At 44.6% G+C, this 19,606-nt stretch overlaps 7 protein-coding genes across 7 annotated transcripts; 4 read left to right on the top strand and 3 right to left on the bottom strand.

The window, feature by feature from the left end:
• Positions 1-56: 56 nt before the first annotated feature.
• BYT42DRAFT_579366 (UV radiation resistance protein and autophagy-related subunit 14-domain-containing protein) lies at positions 57-2,097 on the bottom strand. The gene is made up of 6 exons (XM_051569383.1): positions 1,658-2,097; positions 1,209-1,517; positions 992-1,148; positions 748-927; positions 600-686; positions 57-544 (listed from the first exon to the last, which is right to left on the bottom strand). Coding segments are annotated over exons 1-6 (1,008 nt in total). The 5' UTR covers positions 1,659-2,097; the 3' UTR covers positions 57-270.
• On the top strand, positions 2,098-4,312 carry BYT42DRAFT_579361 (protein-tyrosine phosphatase-like protein). Its single transcript, XM_051569382.1, has 5 exons — positions 2,098-2,655; positions 2,758-3,066; positions 3,191-3,396; positions 3,470-4,142; positions 4,237-4,312. The coding sequence occupies exons 1-4, from the start codon at positions 2,531-2,533 to the stop codon at positions 4,123-4,125; spliced, it is 1,296 nt and encodes a 431-aa protein (XP_051421278.1). The 5' UTR covers positions 2,098-2,530; the 3' UTR covers positions 4,126-4,142; positions 4,237-4,312.
• Positions 4,313-4,801: 489 nt separating this feature from the next.
• BYT42DRAFT_519410 (NAD(P)H:quinone oxidoreductase, type IV) lies at positions 4,802-5,581 on the bottom strand. The gene is made up of 2 exons (XM_051565258.1): positions 5,454-5,581; positions 4,802-5,386 (listed from the first exon to the last, which is right to left on the bottom strand). The coding sequence occupies exons 1-2, from the start codon at positions 5,566-5,568 to the stop codon at positions 4,890-4,892; spliced, it is 612 nt and encodes a 203-aa protein (XP_051421277.1). The 5' UTR covers positions 5,569-5,581; the 3' UTR covers positions 4,802-4,889.
• A 1,493-nt stretch (positions 5,582-7,074) lies between these two features.
• BYT42DRAFT_548131 (40S ribosomal protein S5) lies at positions 7,075-7,978 on the top strand (the record flags this gene model as incomplete). The annotated part of the gene is made up of 4 exons (XM_051565994.1): positions 7,075-7,266; positions 7,388-7,663; positions 7,754-7,886; positions 7,968-7,978. 4 exons carry the CDS (start codon positions 7,075-7,077, stop codon positions 7,976-7,978), a joined length of 612 nt encoding a protein of 203 aa, XP_051421276.1.
• A 119-nt stretch (positions 7,979-8,097) lies between these two features.
• On the bottom strand, positions 8,098-11,556 carry BYT42DRAFT_616321 (histidine phosphatase superfamily-domain-containing protein; the record flags this gene model as incomplete). Its single annotated transcript, XM_051572053.1, has 10 exons — positions 8,098-8,233; positions 8,309-8,468; positions 8,532-8,618; positions 8,685-9,482; positions 9,558-9,690; positions 9,745-10,405; positions 10,473-10,624; positions 10,697-11,157; positions 11,287-11,415; positions 11,496-11,556. The coding sequence occupies 10 exons, from the start codon at positions 11,554-11,556 to the stop codon at positions 8,098-8,100; spliced, it is 2,778 nt and encodes a 925-aa protein (XP_051421275.1).
• A 649-nt stretch (positions 11,557-12,205) lies between these two features.
• Positions 12,206-14,059, top strand: BYT42DRAFT_59647 (uncharacterized protein). Its single transcript, XM_051570935.1, has 3 exons — positions 12,206-12,437; positions 12,520-13,735; positions 13,845-14,059. The coding sequence occupies exons 1-3, from the start codon at positions 12,324-12,326 to the stop codon at positions 13,895-13,897; spliced, it is 1,383 nt and encodes a 460-aa protein (XP_051421274.1). The 5' UTR covers positions 12,206-12,323; the 3' UTR covers positions 13,898-14,059.
• Positions 14,060-15,633: 1,574 nt separating this feature from the next.
• BYT42DRAFT_579347 (Cullin family-domain-containing protein) lies at positions 15,634-19,545 on the top strand. Its single transcript, XM_051569381.1, has 19 exons — positions 15,634-15,760; positions 15,817-16,068; positions 16,133-16,257; positions 16,331-16,434; positions 16,512-16,581; positions 16,653-16,726; positions 16,793-16,891; positions 16,951-17,258; positions 17,321-17,436; positions 17,498-17,725; positions 17,792-17,858; positions 17,915-18,025; positions 18,087-18,169; positions 18,230-18,334; positions 18,408-18,648; positions 18,723-18,949; positions 19,016-19,114; positions 19,201-19,241; positions 19,325-19,545. The coding sequence occupies exons 1-19, from the start codon at positions 15,742-15,744 to the stop codon at positions 19,377-19,379; spliced, it is 2,424 nt and encodes an 807-aa protein (XP_051421273.1). The 5' UTR covers positions 15,634-15,741; the 3' UTR covers positions 19,380-19,545.
• The last annotated feature ends 61 nt before the right edge of the window (positions 19,546-19,606 follow it).

Genomic DNA, 19,606 nt, shown 5'->3' with positions numbered 1-19,606 from the left:
GTGATGGATGTCGGGTGGTCTTGGTTTTTTTCTTTATTTCCTTTATTTGTATTTACTTTTTTTTTTTTTTTTTGGAAAATGTAATTTACTTTTGTGTTTGCGATTTTCTTTGTTCTTAACCTTCTGTATACATTGACACCCTTTTTGATTCCCTAAAGTAAACTATATAAAAAAATGACGGCGATAAAAAAGACGATAAAAAAAGAATGAGGCAAAAAGAAATGGTTGGTTATTTTCTATACAAAGTTGTCTTTTTCTTTTCCTTTTTTTTCATTGGAAAGATGGAAACAGTCGGTAGGTGGAAATAGGGCTGGTGGATATGGAGGGGATAGGAACATTGTCCACCAGATTCCAATGTTCGTCGTCGTCGTCGTCTTCGCCATTTTCATATTCATCATCGTCATCGCTCGTGTCACCAACTCGGGACGCAGTGAGGTCAAAGGTTGGCGTGTGGTTGGATCGTCGTCTTTTACTAAAAAAGTGGTCGTAAATGGACGCGACATGGGCATTTAATGCATCTTTTTTCGGTGACCCGCACCAATATCTGTGGTTCCTTTGTTAAGACTCAGATTCATGAATTTTAAAAGGTGTCTTCTTACCTGGATGCTGTTATTTTAACGACCTGTTGAAAATCCAAAGGGCAGTCGAGATCGCGCACACCACGATGGAGGGTGGCATGCGATTTTCTGTATACAATTGCTGATAAGTTGCTAGGAATAGAAAGAAGAACAGGGTATCCACACTTACATGCCCAATCGAGGTGCTCGGCAACAAAGGGAGAGGAGCGATAGGGTATCGGCCAACTGTTCCATGGATACAACGACTCCCTGGAGATGACACAGATACGCAAGGTTATAATTCAGCATTGCTACACCCAGAATGAATTTCCGGTAATCCCGGTCATCATCGAGGAACAGGGGCATTTTTCTAAAAGAAGCAGGGGGTGATGTCAATGTGGGCCACTCATACCAGAAGATGTCAAAAAGCTTACTCTTTTGCGTATTTCCAGATGGTCGATGGACGTACATAGAGATGGGCTTGTTGATAGAATAATCGAAATGGCAGCTTGATGCCTAGGTAACGTACGAAAAGCAGTAATGCATGTACAATCAGTTCAACCGCTGCATTGATTGGTTCTTTGGCGCATCCTATACAAAATAAGCAACGTAAGGAAACCGGTTCTGTAACAAAATATACATTGGCATTACGTGTCAGGTCCACGGGTCTTGAGGGCAACTTCAAGTTACATATTGAATGATACATGGCCGTCTGTTCCCCTTCGTCATCTTCGATCCGGCCTTGTTTCACATCGAATAAGGATACGACTTCGTTGACCAGAACACGTCGGGTGGCAACGGTGGATTTATGAATACGGTACCATTGAGTGGTCAGCCGATGCAATTCCTTTGACCAATCCGCTTGATCTGATATGCCCACTTTTAATCGCTCATCGCCACTGCTGACTGCCATTTGACGTTGCTTTATCCGTGCCCGCAATGCATCGATTTTGCATGTCACTAGTCAAAAATAATAAAAGGGATGAACATTTTTTGCCCTCCTTTTTTTAATGTTCACCGCATCGCGGATAGACCATTTTATAAGGCAGTCTACCGACGATTTTGCAAGACACGAATCCATTTTGGATGAAAAGGCTTACTTTCTTCGCACTCTTGCCTGAGACTCCGCCTTTGAGAGGTTAAATGGTCCAGGTTTCTAGCCCGACGATGCTTTTCCACCTGCAGATGATGTCGATCGGTGGTATTCGCCAACCATTGTTGTGCGCCTTCAATGGCTTTACTTTTTTCCGCAGTAATCGAAGTTAATTCAGCCTTGTGATCACGCAATCTACAAAAAAGAACGACTGTCAACCAAAGTGTCCGCTTTCCACTTTGCCCGCTCAGGCGACGACGCTCCGGTTCATTTTATGCCTACGTACTTGTCTGTCAGACAATGACAGCAATAAAACTTTCGATTGTAGGTACGACAATAATGACAGTCCATTGCAGAATTATCACATGGAGAGAGATTAAGCTCTTTTTTTTTTTCTTTTTCTCTTGGAGCGAGGAGGGGAAACCGCAAAGTAGGAATAATGCACCTGGTTTTTTTTTTCCTGCGCGTGATCCGCAGCCCATTGGATCATTCTGTCGGCTAAATAAATCACCGTTATTGGACCTAGTCGATCATGACGACATGGACAATGACGGGCACAGAAGAAAAAATAAAGAAATGATTCTTCTCAAAACGGTATGGGCATTGCACTTGCCATATCGAGAACTGAATCGATCATCGGCGATGATGGATAGGTGAAGCATACTTGGTGGGGCAAAACAGTTGCTTTGATTTCATTTGTTCATTTCTGCTTGAATTTACAGTCACAGAGTGCCTTTTGGGCAACGAACGCTCACCAAGAAATAGCCTGCGCCCATTTCCCTTTGTCGTTCCTCGTTCGTTTCCTTCCACACTGTTTTATTCTCTGCTTAATTTTTCCCTGTCATTCATTGCCATTGTTTTATTACTTTTGCATTTATCAATGTCATCGACCGATTCGTTTTCCTATGTCAATCATTCAGCGTCTTCTGCCAGCATGCGATCCGACGACTACCCAGGTGTCGTTCGACCATCGGTACCAAAGACCTCCATCAGCCATCCTATAAAGTAAGTGGTTTAATACGAGACAGGCATTGGTTGTCTGGAATTATGGTTGGAAAAAAAATTTCCGAATCGAGCAGTTGGACTGATACCGTCGGTGTTGTGCAGCATTAGTTGGATCATTGCTCCTGATCAGCTGCCATTACTGTGTTCTGCGGATATGCCGGAGAGGTACGATTTGTTCGACCTGATGAGCAATCGCGGGGTGGAGGATCAGTTACGGTGTCAGCTGGAGAAGAGGCAACATGACGACTCGTCGTCGTTGTCACGGCGGAATCTAGGCAATTTGGCTCTTAGTTCTTGTCCCGGCAAAAAGGTCCGATTATCGGGTCCCGTTAGAGGTCGAGCCGCCATCAATCGTGACCTGGAACTCGATTTCAATCGTATGCGAAACTTTGGAATCACGATGCTCGTGTGGTAAAACCATGGGGCTTTTTTCTTTTTTTTCCTTTCTTTCTTTGATTTTACTTGTGGATCTCGTTTTTTGTGAAACCCTCCAAAAAATTAGCCAAGAACGGTGATACGACTCTTTTTGCATTAGTTGTTTAAACGACGAAGAATTGGAATATCTGGGTGCTTCTTGGCCGAAGTATGTGGAAGCCGCACGAAGAAACAATCTACAAATCGTTCGATTACCCATGATCGAAGGTGGTTGTCCCAATTCCATTGAAGAGATGGACGCGGTCATTCAGTTGGTGAACGCGAAAATCAACAAGGGAGAAAATGTCCTCACACATTGCCGCGGTGGTGCGTTTCCTTGTCATGACTGCATTTCTTTGTGTAGAGAAAAATAAGCTCATCTGATTTTTTTTATTGTTAGGCGTGGGACGAGCTGGCTTGTTCGCTTGCTGCTGGTTACTGGAAAGACGATTATGTTTCTCAGCCCAGCGTGCCATCACCTATCTTCGTGTGCGACGTAGTCCCAAAGCTATCGAGACTTTGCGTCAGGCCGAATTTGCTATTCTTTACTGTCAATATTGCCGCCGCAAAGCAGATCCGGGCCTTTCTATCCCCCCTCCCCGGGAAACTGGTATACCTAACTACAACAATTCCTCGTTGAATCCTCCTTCCGGCTTTCTTAACCCTCATCCCGATATCCACACCGACAATGCTGATGCTCCTGACACCACGCACATCAAGCCTCACCGAACCTATTCTGAACCTCACAACCTTCATTCTGATTCACATATCCCACGTTCTAATCCACCTATCCATACCCAATTTACAGCTGCCCTTACTGCTGCGACTCAGACCATGCCAAGTCATACGGCATTCTTTCCAGCACCTGGTTCTACCGGTGCATCAGCAGATGCATGCCATGATAACGTGTTATCTCCCCATCTTCCATACCCTGCCGCGCCACCGCCTGTGACCCAGCCTTTGCTAATGCTTCACACTGACCATACGTTGTCTGTCCCTTCCATTGATGACATTGGTCGCCTGGAGCACTCCATCAACCGAAATTGTAATCATTAAGCTTGCCCTCTCCTGATGTAACTTTTTTTTTTTTTTTTTTTTTTTAAAAAAAAAAAAACCATAACCACAAAATAACCTCCATGATCTTTGTGACTTCAATAATCTCAATAGCAATTCAATATCATATCCAAAACCGAAAGACAAAGCGATATAAACAGCGACAATGTTTATGTAATTCATCTGAATATCTCTGTTCGAAGAAAACAGACAAAACAGAATCAAATCAGAGAAAGAAGAGGAAGCAATTGTATGCATTTTAGTTTTTTCAATTCAGTAAACAGGACGTTGATTGTCTGGGAGAAATGTTCGTCAGCTACCGATTTAAGAAGGGCCGCACCACGTGTTTTGAGAAATGAGTTATCGCTGCTTGAGTAACGCGAAAAAATAAGTATGCTGTCATTAACCCGTTGATCAAATCATGTTCATGAGATCGATGATATAAGCCAAGCATCATTAGAAAAGACATTTCAACGCACAGTCGTGGGTCACCCATCCATCCTGAAGTAGAGCGTGATTCCAGGACACCAGAGGTACAGAGAGACAACATCGCTAGGTAATAGATAGAAAGCTAATGATATAATTCCCAGACCTTGTAGCGAGCATCGAATCATCATGACAACCAGTGGTTAAATTGTAGAAAATGGTTTCTATTTGTTTATTTTAAATCTAAAAAGTCTATGAAGGCTGGAGACACTGGATGAGTGTATGAATGGACGGTGGATGTGGATTGTGTAATTAAATAAATTAAAGGACGAGAAGAGATTTTATTGCTTGCCAGCAACAAAGGTAGCAACGGTTTTGCCAAAGTTTTCACCTTGAGTGAAAGCGACGGATTTTTCCTTGTCCGAGACTTGGCGGGAACCGTCACCGTTAGCAACGGTACCGGCACCCCAAGCGGAACCGCCCACGACTTCCGAGTTGTCAAAGAGATGGGTGTTGGCGAAACCGAGGGGAACGTAGATGATACCATGGTGAGCCAAGTAAGGAATGGTGGTGAAAGCAGTGGTTTCCTGGCCACCGTGTTGGGAGGCGGTCGAGAAGAAAAGACCGGCAAACTTGCCAGCAAGAGCACCGGAGGCCCAAAGAGCGCCAGTGGCATCGAAGAAAGACTTCATCTGAGCAGGCATGGTACCGAAACGAGTACCGAAACCGAACAAGAAACCATCGGCTTCCTTCAATTCCTCAGTGGTGATGACGGGAATATCGGGCTTAGCAGGAGCGTGCATCTTGGTGAGCACTTCTTCGGGAAGAGTCTCAGGCACTAGAATAGATCAAAAACGATTAATATGGGAATCACAGGGACGGCATCAAATGGGGTTCGGGCCTACCTTGGAAGAGCTTGACTTCAACACCGGCAGCTTCGAGACCCTTTTGGGCTTCCAAAGCAAGGGTGTAGATGTGGTGATAGAGAGTGTAGATGATAATGTAAACCTTGGCAGCCATTCTTAGAGTTTCGATGAATTTCTTTCAACAAAATCGCGCTCCACCGCGCTTTTATACGTTGTTTATTTTTTTCCAGCTTAATTCAATTCCCGCCTTGGATTTGTCAACATTGACAATTGACTTTGCAAGCAATTGTCAGCAAGAACGCAGTCACAAACAACCTCCGTCATCTCAATAATCTCATTGGCCAATCATGAGTGGATAACAGGTGCACCGAAATGAGGTTATTTCACTTCATCTGCGCGCCAGATCAGAAAAAATCCCGTTTGTTGCACCACGAATTCGGAACACTCCGCGGTTTTGGCGTAACTACATTTCTAGTGATTTATCACTTGCTGAACCATTACACCCAACTCTCTCATTCCCCCTTCTTCATCATTGAGACTGCCCTCTACGCACATAATAGAGCGTATTCGTCGTTTTTGCTCTTTTTACCGTGTTACAGTATGGGGCTCATGCGACTTGAAGATTCATAAAAGCTTAATTTTCAACTGAAGAATATAATGCTTGATAAAATCCAATAAGGCACCTGCACACACGCACTTTTGTCGGTAATCTCCGAGATTGGACGAAAGATAATAAGGTGTTATTTTCGCTCGCCAATGATCTCCCGTCACTTTCACTGCTGCCAAGTATGTACCCAAATTACTGAAAGCATTGCAGTAAACACGTCTTCGTCTCTTTATGGTGAAAAAATGGATAGTCATAGAGACCTTATCAATCATGTTTCCATGCCAGTTGTGGTTTGGAACGTCAAGTTAAAATTGTGACACTTTGCATCAAGTGCATGATGGTGGACGATGGTTGACCGATACATAAGAATAAGTCACCATTAAATTCTCACATCAATGTTGAGCTGTTAAAAAAAATTGTTGGCTTCAAGCATACTGCAGCAAGAGAAAGAGCGAGCATATTCGTATAAACACTGAAAGCTTGTTACTCAGATATCGGTCGAACAACTACTGGAGATATGAATCGGGGTCGATACAATGCCATTATCGATAGCTCCATCGCATTACTTCATTGTGTGTATTTATTAGTAAAGTGATTGTCAGGGTCAGGGTCATAGAAAGAAAAGTCATTATTGTAAACGGAAGCTGTATCGAAAAGACTGGCACCTTACACGGCGCACCTTTTGTCGATGATACCGAGTTTTTCATAGGCTGAAATTTCGAAAATGCAGTCACTATGTGTTGAGTGGGCAAATCCGCGGGCGAGTCCGTCCAGCCCGCTCAGCGTCCGACAGCAGCCATACAAGCGGAGTCCGCCTGTGGACGCTTCCGTTCCTCCTTTCCACATCAAACAAGGTAATGAAGATGATAGCCATGGGGTGTGAGCTATCCATCCCGTAGTTGCATCCATCCATCCATTGCATCAGTACTAACGTTATCTGTTTCTTTCCTTCTGTCACCCTTCTCTCCTATTTCTTTTCCTTTATCCATTTGTCCGCCATTCGCCTTTCAACTCCATTGTCGACATTTTCTATTTTTTTCCCATTAGGCTATCATGGTTGCTTTGAATCTGCCCGCTGACGTTTTGGCCAGCGCCGATGGCTCTCGCAAGCTTTTCAACAAGTGGTCGTACGAGGATGTTGAAGTGAAGGACATCTCCCTTCAAGATTACATTCAAGTCCGTCAGCACGTCTACTTGCCTCACACTGCTGGTCGTTTCGCTGTCAAGCGTTTCCGCAAGGCTCAGGTAGCGTATCGTTTCACGAACATCATAAACCAACGAGAAACCGAAGCACCTATTTTTGTCGGGTTGGGAATGATCGACAAGTGGAAGGCCAAACACTAATTGATATTTTTACACTGTGTAGTGCCCCATTGTTGAGCGTTTGACCAACTCGCTCATGATGCACGGTCGCAACAACGGCAAGAAGTTGTTGGCTGCCCGCATTGTCCAGCACGCTTTCGAGATCATCAACTTGTTGACCGACCAAAACCCCATCCAGGTTCTCGTTGATGCTATCATCAACACTGGTCCCCGTGAAGACTCCACCCGTATCGGTTCCGCCGGTACTGTCCGTCGTCAGGCCGTTGATGTCTCCCCTCTCCGTCGTGTCAACCAGTCCATTGCCTTGTTGACCACTGGTGTAAGTAGAAATGGGATCATAGGCAAAATGCAGAGTGGAAAAAAAAGAGGGAGTGAGACATACTAAGTGGTGATTTTGTGTACATTTTAGACTCGTGAGGCTGCTTTCCGCAATGTCAAGACCATTGCTGAATGTCTTGCTGATGAGTTGATCAACGCTGCCAAGGGTTCTTCCAACTCGTACGCTATCAAGAAGAAGGACGAACTCGAGCGTGTTGCCAAGTGTAAGTATTCTTTGTGGGTGATTTGGTTCATAAAAAAAGTCCTTGTTTTCTAATTTGCGCCCACTTTCTTTATTTTTTCAGCTAACCGTTAAAAAAATCGTCCATCACTCCTCAACGCGGTTACAAAAACTTTCTGCGGCAGGTTTAATTATAATAAAAAAGGGGTTTTTTCTTCCAATCAGTTGTTTGTGTGCAAAAAGCCAATGCATGTCTAGTGGTTATCTTCTTGAGCGTAATGTAGTTTTCTTTCTTCAATATGTCGTTCAATGGTTTCCAGGTTGGGGATGTTGAGATAACCTTTGTGATATCCCAATACTTCTTCCAAGGACAGATGAGGTATCAAGTTTCTATTCATAATTCCTGTGAGCAACTTTTTGATGCGACGGATGGGACAGGTTGATATGTAGGACAGAGTTACTTACTTTCGTGGTGCCACCTTTAAGCAATGCTCGGCATCCATTTGCAAGTCCAGTACACTGTCATAGTGAGCGCCGGGACTGAAAGCAATACGTAGCGAGTACTCTTTGTCATCGTCCTGATGACGATTGCGCTCATATAGCTCAAATGTAATCTGGGTCAAGACTAGGATAGTCTTGGATAAGCAACACTTCATATTATTCCGTTCACTCAGTTTCTTTCACTTACAGTCAAGTTCTGGTAACGAATTGCGCGGTACTTTGGTGGGAACACCCGACAAGTACACCAGATTTAAAAGAGCATGAACGTGCGACTCTAAATAGGCAACCGTGAGCGATTTGAAGGTGTTCATGCAGAAAAAGAGAGCACAATGCATCCTACCTTTCGTAAAGTAAAGGCGTGTTTTAGCATTTTCGGCCGACTTCATGTCATCGAGGTCCTTGAGAATGCTTTTCAGCAGCGGCAAGCCGATCAACATGCCAATATCAGTCTTTTCGGTATCAGAGATGCCAAATTCTTCAGGAGCGATAAAATCAAACATAATTTTGACGTAGCGATATAACAGTCGAAGGTCATCCCACGAAGGCGTACTCGTTTCTGACGATGACCGTTGCGTGTAGCTCTCTGCGTCGGCCGCGTTGGTCTCCGGGTCACTAAAGATGGCTTGAAGAAAGGCTCGATTGTGCAAGGCATCGTATTTGAGCGAATCATAGAGCTGAGGAATCCAGGCTGGGTCCGCAAACCATTCCTTCGATGGCGATGGTTTACTGTCGGACGTTTCACTGCCGTCATCACCATTGGCAGCACAGAAATGCTTAAACATCTTTTGCCACCTTTCTCGGAACAAAAGAGGCGATTCATGACAGCACCAGCGTCGTTGTAATTCATTGACGTTCTTTGTCGACCAATTGAGATACATGAGTCGTTGCAAACGCGTCATGATGATGGATATCTCGGAAAGAATAGCATGCGGTTGTCCCAGTTCTTTGGCCCAGCCCATCTTGGTGAGCACAATGTCAGGAATGTCGTTGCCGGGTCGCACCAGTTCTCGAAGCTGTTCTTTGACCGCATCACCTTGTTCTTTCGCGGCATTACTGTCATCTAATAGGTATTTGCTCTCGGAAATCACCCCCTCAATCGATTCCGGTTGCCCCAGGAACCAACGTGCAAAAACATCCGCTAATATAGATCGTTTTGGATTAGCAGCTGCTCCGTTTGCGGTTCTCTTCTCTTTCTGTATTATCTTTTCGTTACCTGTGGCTCGTACTCTTCGTTCGGAGCTACTATAGATTTTCACGTCGTCCATCACATTGCGGTTGAGTATGTTCATGTCTTTTCGCAAATTTTCGCCCAGATCTCGAGATTGATGAAGACCGGCGTGGGTGAACTACAAATGACTATTGAGCATGAAGGCGTGATCGCTGGCAGGTTCTGTGTTTACCTCGCCGCCCCATTTCACGTTCAACTGGAGTTTCTTCAAATGACCGGTTTGTTTGTCGTATTGAGGTTTCAACTGCACCTTGGTGCCTGGCAGATCATACTTGCGTTCAATGATTTCTTTGAGAGCCAACATTTTCGCTTCATCCTCGAGCGATTTGGCAAGACTTTCATTAATGGCTTCTATGACTTGCTCCAGCTGATGTCTCTGGCGAAACACGACTTCCTGTGCACTGCCTTGAAGCAAAGCGACAAAGGGCGGCGATTGAACCGATACTTTGAACTTATCCTTCGGGGTTCGGTCCGCATGTCGAAAGACGGCGACAAATCCTTTGAGTCTCCATGAATTCTCGGGGGCAATTTCGGGAGGGATCATATCCGGCAAAGCCGAGGGTCGACGCTGGATGGAACGCTGGAAAGCTTCGGCCAAAAGTCGTGCACAATTGTCGTAATAGTGATCGTTGCCCTTGACAAAACTCCAGCCATTGACATCAATGACATATGATTTGCCCTGCACACGCAACAAATCAAGTCCACACACGGTTTGACCAAATGCATTGGATACTTTACGAGCAATCTCTTCCTCCTCTTCCGTCAGTTTCGTACAGTATCGAATCTCTTTTCCATCCGTATTTCGCTTCACAAGTCCATCCACCGTAGGCGATCTAGGATGGACACAAAGTGAATAAAACAGTGATGTCACTTTTTGATCGCAACCAATAACTTGCTTACTTTCTTGTTTCCGCATGGACAAACGTCGATCCCACCGTATACAGTTTGATGTCTTCCATGCTCTCGGTTTCCATCAGTTGTTCATAGATCCACGAACCATCGCCGGACGGATTCTCCAGTTCAGGGTCGAACTCGCTCGACTTGTTACCAATCTAATACGAAACATTTTTTTTTAATCAGGCCGCCGTTTCGTTCTTCATGAGGGGAAGACATGGATTCTTTACTTTTCGAAAGAGCCGTCGTCCGCCGCCTCCTTTTTCTTTGGAATAATAAATGTTGATGTTGTGATCTTCTCCGTCGACGGGCTTTTCGATAAATGTTTTTGACATAAATCCATGATCCGTCTTGATACCGTCATCCGAAATTTCGACAGAGGTGGTGTTACCCATAAACTTGGCAAGCACTTGGTGAATATCCAGGCCCGAACATTGCTGGAATTCTTTGGCCGCATCCTCATCCACTTTTGGTCCGCCATCACGCGAAACGACCAGACGGGGAGGTGTAGGCACCCCAATGGCATCCAATATACCCAGCACCACTCGTCTATCCCACAACAATGTCTGCATGGCCACATTATTCACAAGGTAAGGCCGACGAAGCTTGGTGTATTTGATCGCCTTGTCCAAAGGAAATCCTCCAGAGAAAAAGCAAATCAGAAAATCACACCCTGGCCAGTTTTCGACCTCTGGAAAAGAAAAAAGGAATTCAAAGCAAATATGAAAAAAAAGAGTCAGGTACCATGTTTCAAAGAAGATGAATGAAGAGTTTATTGCAATGCACTGATCTCTTTTTGATTTTTTTCTTTTCCTTTTACCTTCGTCTAGAATTGTTTTGTCTCCAAAAATGATAATATCAAAGTCGCCATAAGCCAATAATCGGTTCAAAATGTGGCGCATAGGTTTGGAACGAGCCTTTCGGTCCATTGTGCACACGCCGACAACATCTAAACCCAAGAGTACAAACATGTCAGGCAATGGTCATTTCCTAGACAACACTCCTCTCCAACGACATGCCCTTACTCACATTTCCCTCGACTGTGCATGGAAGAAACCGACGGCTCAGAAATAGCAGAAGACGAAACCATATCAGCAGAACATGCAGTATCACAGAACTCCTTACTGTTTCCAAACGATAAAAACCAACTAGGAAATACTGGCAAGCTCCCATTCCTTTTTTTTTCATCTTTTCGTCCCCCACAGTGTAACCGGATTAAACCTCCGCCATTAACCGAAGCATTTCCGACAAAGCAAAAGGCGGGTTTTTCCAAAGCCGCCTTATTTCTGCGCAGCCTTTATTTTTTTGGTCTGCATGTGTGCATATCCTGTGGAAATCTGGGTCCTTTTTGAATGCGAAAAGACTCAGTGTTCACTATACATCGTGCATACACATGCGCACACGAATACAGACAATATCAATATCGAGAAAACAAGGTTCGACCATGCCTTTTCTGTTTTATTATACATTTATCAGCGGGCTTTATCATGAACCCAAAATATGCCTTTTTCATCATTGCGGAAAGATTGGGTCATTGCAACAGAGATGCCATATTCGGACTAACAAAAAACGTAGCCCTTTTAACCACTCATCCTTTTTTTTTCACAGACGAAACGAATAATTGATACCATTATTCGATGAAGCTAGTCATCCCTTGTCGTAAACCTGAATGTTGAGAGGGGGTGCGAGGGTTGAGACAAAGATAAAGTGAAACAGGTGACCGCTGGGGACAATTTTATTTGAATCGGATCAGAAACGGAAGAACGGTTGTCCGGGAAAGACGCAGTTCTTTCCATTCGAGTTCTTCGAAAAAGCCGGACTTTGAATATTTGCGTCAGAACCTGTGACGTGCTATCGATGGCAAATTTGCAAGGGCGCTCTGGAGACGGGAATTCTGGGCCATTTTCAGTGATTGGGAGGCTCCAGGGGCGGCATCGACACAACTTGGTCCATTTGCTTGCATTGCACAAGGTACCTAATTTTCTCTTTTTTTGTTACTTTCATTGCATTCCCATTGACCATTTGGTTCTTCAATTTTGTGATTGGATTTTAGATGTCAAAATCAACCAAGCGGCCTAATAAGCTTGTTGATAATGTCGGTCACCCAAGCGGATCCGAGGAAGAACCCATTGATACAGGCCTTATTCGCTGTATCTGTAATTCAGCAGATGACGACGGATTCACTATTCAATGCGAACGCTGTCTAGTGTGGCAACACGCATTTTGCGTTAATATCACTCAAACGAATATTCCAGAACAGTACTTTTGCGATCAATGCACTGGTCAACGACCCGATGCGGCCACTAAAGGTCGTAAACCGATGGATCATTCCCCTTCAAACTCACGCCGGCCTGTCGTTGAAAAGGGCAAACATGGCTCACGTCCACCTTTGGTGGGAAAGCGAAAAGAATCGAGCAAATCTCTCGAACGTATCAAGCCTAGCAGTGTGAATTCATTGGACGATGTCCCCGTCGACATGCCCAGTGATTGGTTTTCTCCCACCGACCTGGACTCACCACCAGTCAAGTCCCCACGTCCACGTAAAGGGTCATTCGGCACTATGCTTATCAAAGGAAGACATGCACAACAAATCATTATGGAAACTCGAGACAAGTGGATGAAACTACCACGATGGACCGGTCCTCTCTTTCACAATGATCGAGCCGACCCTTTACGCCATTCCCTCATGAGTGGCTTGTACAATACTATGAACAGTAATACCATGGCCAACACCATCAGCAAGCTCGCTGTCCAATCCATTCCTCAGCAGCAGCAGCAAGACCAGCTCGGATTATTCGCTTCTCGTGAAATCAAAGCCGACACTTACTTGATGGAAGTCACCGGCACGGTCATGCTAAAGTCCGAGTACAAGTATGACCCCGACAATCTCTACGGTTTTCTCGGCACGCCCCTTCCCAAAGTATTTTTCTACCCTTTTCTAAACGTGTGTATCGATGCTCGTGATCAAGGCAACGATGTCCGTCACATTCGTCGCTCATGCTTTCCGAATGCCGAAGTGAAAAATATCGTTTTACCTTACTCTCGTGAAGACACTATTCATTTAGGTCTTTTCTCACGTCAACCTATCCAACCTGGAGATGAAATTACTATTGGCTGGAACTGGCAGCATGGCCATGTTGCGTGGAAAAAGTATCAAGAACAAGTCGCTTCCGACGGTCACGGCCATCATCACGTCATTGACGAACAAGGCATGCGCAAGAATCGACAAACCCTGCAGCGCATGCTCCAATGTTGGGAAACCACTTTTGGTACGTGTGCATGCTCAAATAAAAAGGCTTGTTTCCTTGAACGGTGGAAACGTGAAGTCGATCAAGACAACGATAGAACAATGATTCATGAAGCCATCTACCACGACAGCCCGTCTTCCATCACCAGTCCCTCTTCTGTGGAACACCATGACGTTACTCTAGAACGTAAACGGCCTTTCTCTTCCGCACTACCGCCTTCCAAACGGCATTCACCAGAACGAGTTAGCCCCGACGTGATACCATCTCGCCAAATTGCTGTTGATAAAATGCGACATGATGTGCAGGCCATGTTGCCTTCCCCGATAGAAGAAAATATGGATATCGATGTCACTTCCACCTCGCCTCGTTCCGCCAGCCCGGGGATCCGTGGGAATGCCCCTTTGGAAACGCACAACGTCGATGACATGGAGGCTGATGGCGAAACCGATATTGACATTGGTGAAGAACCGTCGGTAGCTTCAATGACCGGCGGTCCACGACACAAAGATGGCCAGCAACCGGACGAACCGTCTTCTTCCTCCTTTTCTTCGTCTTCTCTATCCAGCTTATCGGGCTCGGAATCGGGCGCTTCAGGCAAACCGGGTAAATCTTCTGTTTCTCGCGCAAAAAAGACGGCCCTGCCCATGCTTCCTTCCAAGAAAATGTGGATGCAAAAATTCAATCGACAGAAACCTGCTCCACATGACCCAGCCTCTGTTGCCACAGAGGACGAGCATGTCGTCGGTCCCTCCGTAAATGAAGATATCAAGTCAGAGCCTCTTGTCGAAACCGAAGCCAAGGTCAACAGTTTACCAGTCGTGGGAAAGGAATCTACTACCGAAACCACACCGCTCGTTACCGAAAAGCAAGATGATGTCATGGACTCTCATGAGTCGCCAGTCGCAGCGGTTCCTCCTTGTCCTTCTCCTGCAGAGGATGGGACGCACGGTGCAGACGACGGATCTCCTCACGGACAGTCGAAACTTTCGTTGGCTAATACGCAAAACACAAAGCCGATGGACAAGGCGAGTAGAATGGATTCGTGGCTCGATAATGTACACCAAGAGACGCAACCGATGCCTCTTTCTCTATCTGATCACAAAACACCGACAGATGATACCACACATGCCAATGAAACCGGTTCTCCCGCGCCATCCCATCCTCACCCTCAAAAAGAACAGTTCGAAACCGTACCTAATGTGGATCCCACTATGAAGGATGCGTCAGCATATACTGCGTCTGAATCGGTGGATTTTATGGAAGCACCTGAAGGTTTAGGCATGGATGATGAAGATATGAGCGATGTGGCGAGCTCGGCATCTACGATTCCTTTGAACGAAGATCATCCTTTTGGGTCCATGCCACACCAGGTGACGCACGACCCACCGCCCAAAATGACCGCGGCTGCCTTTGCTCAAGTGAATTATGGATGTTCCGAACGGGGACGTGAACCAAGATCGGGGCTTCATGACACGACGACCACCGCCAATATTGAAGTGAAACCAACAGCTCATGTATAGATTTGAAATGGTCTTTCTGGTTTGCGTCTTTTTCTATCTTTCTCCTTTTTTGCCATCTCATCCGTTTTTCTTTCCTCAGCCGACGTGTGTGCGTGCTTATCTGTCCTCATCCACTTGCCCAGTGACAAGTCAACATCACGAAATCATTCTTTTTATCTTTCTGCCATTGTCAGAAGCTTGGCGCGTTGAATCCTCCCCTCATCAGCTGAAAACCATCATCCTTGGTGTTCATCATGATGATGATCATGGCGCTTTTTTGTAAATTATATCATTTAGCATTGTTTATACATTTTTTTTTTCTTCCATTTGAAAGGTTATTTCTCTCCATTTTGTACAAAATTATTTTTCCCTTTGATGAAGTGAAAATAAAAAAACGCGTATTTTTTTTTTCTTTGTCCCACTTGTCAAAGGTTGTTGAAAACTCCCGCGTGTGTCCAAATTAAGAACCCGGCATTATTTTGGTTTCTTTGTTGCACCGATTCAATTCAGCATCGACATGTACGGAGTATGGCAATGAATGCCGAAGGTATAAACTATCGGTTTATCATCGCTATCAAGTTCACTGACTGACACATAAACCAGCTTTGACGTATACCTGGAAGATCAGCGAAGGCATGACGGACGATCTCAAACGCATGCCGGCTTCCATGCCTTCACACCGATTACTAAAGAAAAGGAAACACAATGTTGACAGTGCTTCTTCCAATGGCCAGCTCGCATTGGCCGACGTATACCAGAAACTGAAGAAAAATGGCCCTGAACTTCAGTTTTATACCAACACTCACTGGCAAGCCCCCGAAGCACCTACACAGCTCATGATCGCCAATTTACATGGTATGCTTCATCCACAGATCGCACCTCTATGTATGCTTTCTAACAGTTCTGATGCACACCGTAGTGGAACCTGAGACTGAAGAAGACGGAAAAGAATTACTAGCAGAAGCATGGAAGGTGCATCAACCCGCCCTGAAAGCCATTTTACGCGGCCAGGTGACAGAAACTAATTCTCAGATCCTGTTCGAGGTAATCGTGAACCCGAGAAAAATCATCACACGAGCTTGTTTTCAACCAATGATTCTCTTGTTGTCACTGCTAGCTCTGCAGGAATGTGTGCTGTCTCGGCCAAGCCCAGCCCTTATACCAGTTGATCCATCAAGAATTACTTGTTTATATCAAGGAACTGACCTCCACTCTGGCAGGGTAGGCAATGCTTCATACCGTGACAAAACTCAACTTGCTTGAGTTCTGATCTCTTTTGTTGATGTGGAAATTGACAGATTAGCGCCTCTCAAAGGCAACTTTCTTAAATATATCCTTTCGAGTTGGACGAAGCTCACACGTCAATTGGTATGCACGATGGAGATATCTACAAGGAGTCAACCAAATGTAAACTGTATGGTGAAGCTTACAATATCTAGGCAATGGTCCGGAACATTTTTAGCGAAGTGGACCGCTTGTACGTTATGCGATGCACGAGTTTTTCGTCAATCATGTAGGTACCTTTGAGATCGCTTAATCACTCACCAAAGGGTTGCTCATCACAGTTATACGTTTGCAGCCATCTGGGCGAAACACTTTTCTGTGATCATGTGATGGCCAACATGGCTGTGCGAGAACGCGTCGTGGCCAATATTACCTATCTTATCACCAGGGAAAGGTAAACAAGCAAATCAATCATGCGAAGGGCCCTAAAAAAAAAACTCATTCGAAAAACAGAAATGGATATACCATTGACCGTCCACTGATCAAATCGTTATTGGCCATGTTGCATGAACTTGGCTTGTATCATTCCATATTCGAATCGCGACTGATAGAAGAAACATCCAAATATTACCGCAAGGAAGCTACCGAATTGTTGCAAACCATGTCGGCTCCTGATTACTTGAGCCACGTCGCGAAACGTCGGGAGGAAGAAAGTCTCGACCGATCGCAGGCCTATCTTTTGGAGACAACAAGAGGACCGTTAGTGAGCGCCGTTTTGGAACAACTGGTGTACACGCGTGTCAAAGTCATTCTTGATACTGGTCAGTCGGGTAAAACTTTGGACAGAATTTGACACACTATGTTCTCATACAAAGCATCGCAGGTTTCGATGCCATGATGGAGAATGACGAGAAAATCCCGCTTAGAATGCTTTATGATTTACTGAGAAACAGTAAGGAGATGGTCGACTTGCGGCAAGCTTTTATCGATCATGTCAAGGTAAAAAATTTATCAACCATATAAAAATGAGATCGTCTACTCAACGAGTGCAACTTGTTAGCGACATGGAACGGCCATCATGGAGAAAGTCGAGAATGCCAATCTCATGGATGATTTGATGCGTTACAAAGCGCGTATGGAAGAAATCGTGGCTTCTGTATTCGACCTTGATCCATTGTTTGTCCACGGACTCACCGAAAGCTTTGAAAGTTTTGTCAACAATACAGGCACAAGTTCGGCTTATTTGATCGCAGCGTACATCGACAATAAATTACGAACACACGCCGTGGTAAGTCATTGTCATTGCCCTGAACCGATGAGACCGCAAAAAAATCACGCATTGTCTTTTCCATAGAAAGCCAGCCAGGTGGAACTTCAATCGATACTCGATAACGTATTAGTGATCTTTCGATATGTCCAAGGTAAATAAGTGGTTGACTTTTCGATGAAGATCAATTTTTACTAAAGATCATCGTAGGAAAAGATGCATTTGAAGTATTCTACAAACAGTTTCTGGCCAAACGACTCTTGACGAATCAAAATCCGCTGAACGCTGTCGAAAAGCACATCTTGAACAAGCTAAAAGAAGGTGAAGCATGGATATTAGATGACGCCTTGTCTTTTATACAGAAGGCTAATTTCTTGCATAGAATGCGGACCGGATTTCACCGAGGATATGGAAGCGATGTTCCGGGACATTGCGGATTCGGTCACATTAAGTTCTGAGTACAAAGTAAGAAAGTCATTCATGCGTGAAAGCCGTAATTCTAGTCTACTGACTTCTGTATTTTAGAAATCAAGTTATCGTTTACGAAAAAATGATCAGTTCAAAGTCTATATATTGACTCAAAGCATATGGCCCACAGCACCCCATTTCAACATCGTGGTGCCGCCTCAGGTACGTACAGAAAAAAAAAAAAAGAGACCAAAAATGTCCACCACCTTTCTTACTTGGAAATGTCCATATGTAGCTGTTATCATATCAAGCATCATTTGAAAAGTTTTACAACGCTAATAACAGGACTACGCGGTCCAAAGGACGAAGATTAACATGGACAAACTCGCTTACCACGTGTGTTCTTCAGGCCAATTTCCCCAATGGCACCAAAGAGCTCTTGGTGACTTTATTCCAAGCCGTCATTCTCTTATTATTCAACGATAGACGACATGCTACACTCTCATTTACCGATATTGCCGAAAAGACACAGCTAGGTAGATTTTCGCTTTGTGGTTGGCCTATAACCCCCCCCGCAAACCACCGAGTGACTCAACGAGCAAGATGGTAGATCCGGACGAGTTGAAGTGGGTGCTACAGTCACTGGCATGTACGCAATTCAAAGTCCTTAAAAAAGAGCCGCGTGGATTGACTATTCGCCCCACCGATTTATTTCATTACAATCTTCATTTTACAAGTCCCATCTCCCGCATCAAGTTCAGCGCTATTCATCAGCAGCATTTGTTGGCTGACCAAAAACGACTTCATTCTCCCATATTACTCAACCGGCAGCACCAGGTAAATCTATTCTTCCTGTGATAAGCAGGTCCCCGACCTGATTTTACTGACTTGGTTATTTATTAGATTGACGCGTTTATTGTCCGTACCTTGAAGCAAGCCAAGAGCATGACCCACGCTAACTTGACCGACAAGTTGAAAACGGAGTTCCAATACTCGGTCGAGGTAAAAATAGCTTCAGGCGATCGCGCACGGCATCAAAGTGGGCTCACTGATCTGCCATTAACATTATTATTTTTTATCTTTCCCAGACTGCGGAAATCAGGGCACGCATCGAGGATCTCATAGTAAAGTAAGTTGTGAAAGAAAGCCTCTGCTGTTGTTTTTACACTTCTATTGGAGTCATTGTTCACATCATTTGGATTCGTTTTGTAGGGATTATCTGAAACGCGACAGTCGAAATCGTTTATTGTATCATTATCAGAGCTAAGCATTTCACCCTACATACCTCCTACCAGAAACCTACCAATTCATGCCATAAATCACGGAATAAAATACAACTAATTGTGCCATTGGCTTTCATATCCTTCATAAATAAATAGAAAAAAGTACAAATGTGGGCTTACCCCACATGTAACAATGGAAAAAGTAAAAAGAGGACAAAACGATCGAAAGAAATGGATCACAAAAAAAGTGTCCTTAGCGAATTAGGGTTTC

The sequence above is a fragment of the Radiomyces spectabilis genome (genome assembly GCF_025331425.1).
Source record: "Radiomyces spectabilis strain NRRL 2753 chromosome Unknown BYT42scaffold_10, whole genome shotgun sequence".
In the NCBI taxonomy this organism is placed as follows: domain Eukaryota; kingdom Fungi; phylum Mucoromycota; class Mucoromycetes; order Mucorales; family Radiomycetaceae; genus Radiomyces; species Radiomyces spectabilis.
Note: the sequence above shows the minus strand (reverse complement) of the source record. Positions and strands in the feature narration are given on the sequence as shown.

Bases quoted from the DNA above. Each gene is read 5' to 3' on its own strand.
- BYT42DRAFT_579366 (XM_051569383.1), bottom strand. The intron at 928-991 runs GTAAGCTTTTTG...TGCTTCTTTTAG, and splicing joins ATCTGGAAATACGCAAAAGA to AAAAATGCCCCTGTTCCTCG. The intron at 687-747 runs GTAAGTGTGGAT...AATTGTATACAG, and splicing joins CGAGCACCTCGATTGGGCAT to AAAATCGCATGCCACCCTCC.
- BYT42DRAFT_579361 (XM_051569382.1), top strand. From the start codon at position 2,531: ATGTCATCGACCGATTCGTTTTCCTATGTCAATCATTCAGCGTCTTCT. The intron at 2,656-2,757 runs GTAAGTGGTTTA...GGTGTTGTGCAG, and splicing joins TCCATCAGCCATCCTATAAA to CATTAGTTGGATCATTGCTC. The intron at 3,067-3,190 runs GTAAAACCATGG...TTTTTGCATTAG, and splicing joins GGAATCACGATGCTCGTGTG to TTGTTTAAACGACGAAGAAT.
- BYT42DRAFT_519410 (XM_051565258.1), bottom strand. From the start codon at position 5,568: ATGGCTGCCAAGGTTTACATTATCATCTACACTCTCTATCACCACATC. The intron at 5,387-5,453 runs GTAGGCCCGAAC...GATCTATTCTAG, and splicing joins TGAAGTCAAGCTCTTCCAAG to TGCCTGAGACTCTTCCCGAA.
- BYT42DRAFT_59647 (XM_051570935.1), top strand. From the start codon at position 12,324: ATGGCAAATTTGCAAGGGCGCTCTGGAGACGGGAATTCTGGGCCATTT. The intron at 12,438-12,519 runs GTACCTAATTTT...ATTGGATTTTAG, and splicing joins ATTTGCTTGCATTGCACAAG to ATGTCAAAATCAACCAAGCG. The intron at 13,736-13,844 runs GTACGTGTGCAT...CTACCACGACAG, and splicing joins ATGTTGGGAAACCACTTTTG to CCCGTCTTCCATCACCAGTC.
- BYT42DRAFT_579347 (XM_051569381.1), top strand. The intron at 16,258-16,330 runs GTAATCGTGAAC...TGTCACTGCTAG, and splicing joins ATTCTCAGATCCTGTTCGAG to CTCTGCAGGAATGTGTGCTG. The intron at 18,170-18,229 runs GTAAGAAAGTCA...TCTGTATTTTAG, and splicing joins CATTAAGTTCTGAGTACAAA to AAATCAAGTTATCGTTTACG.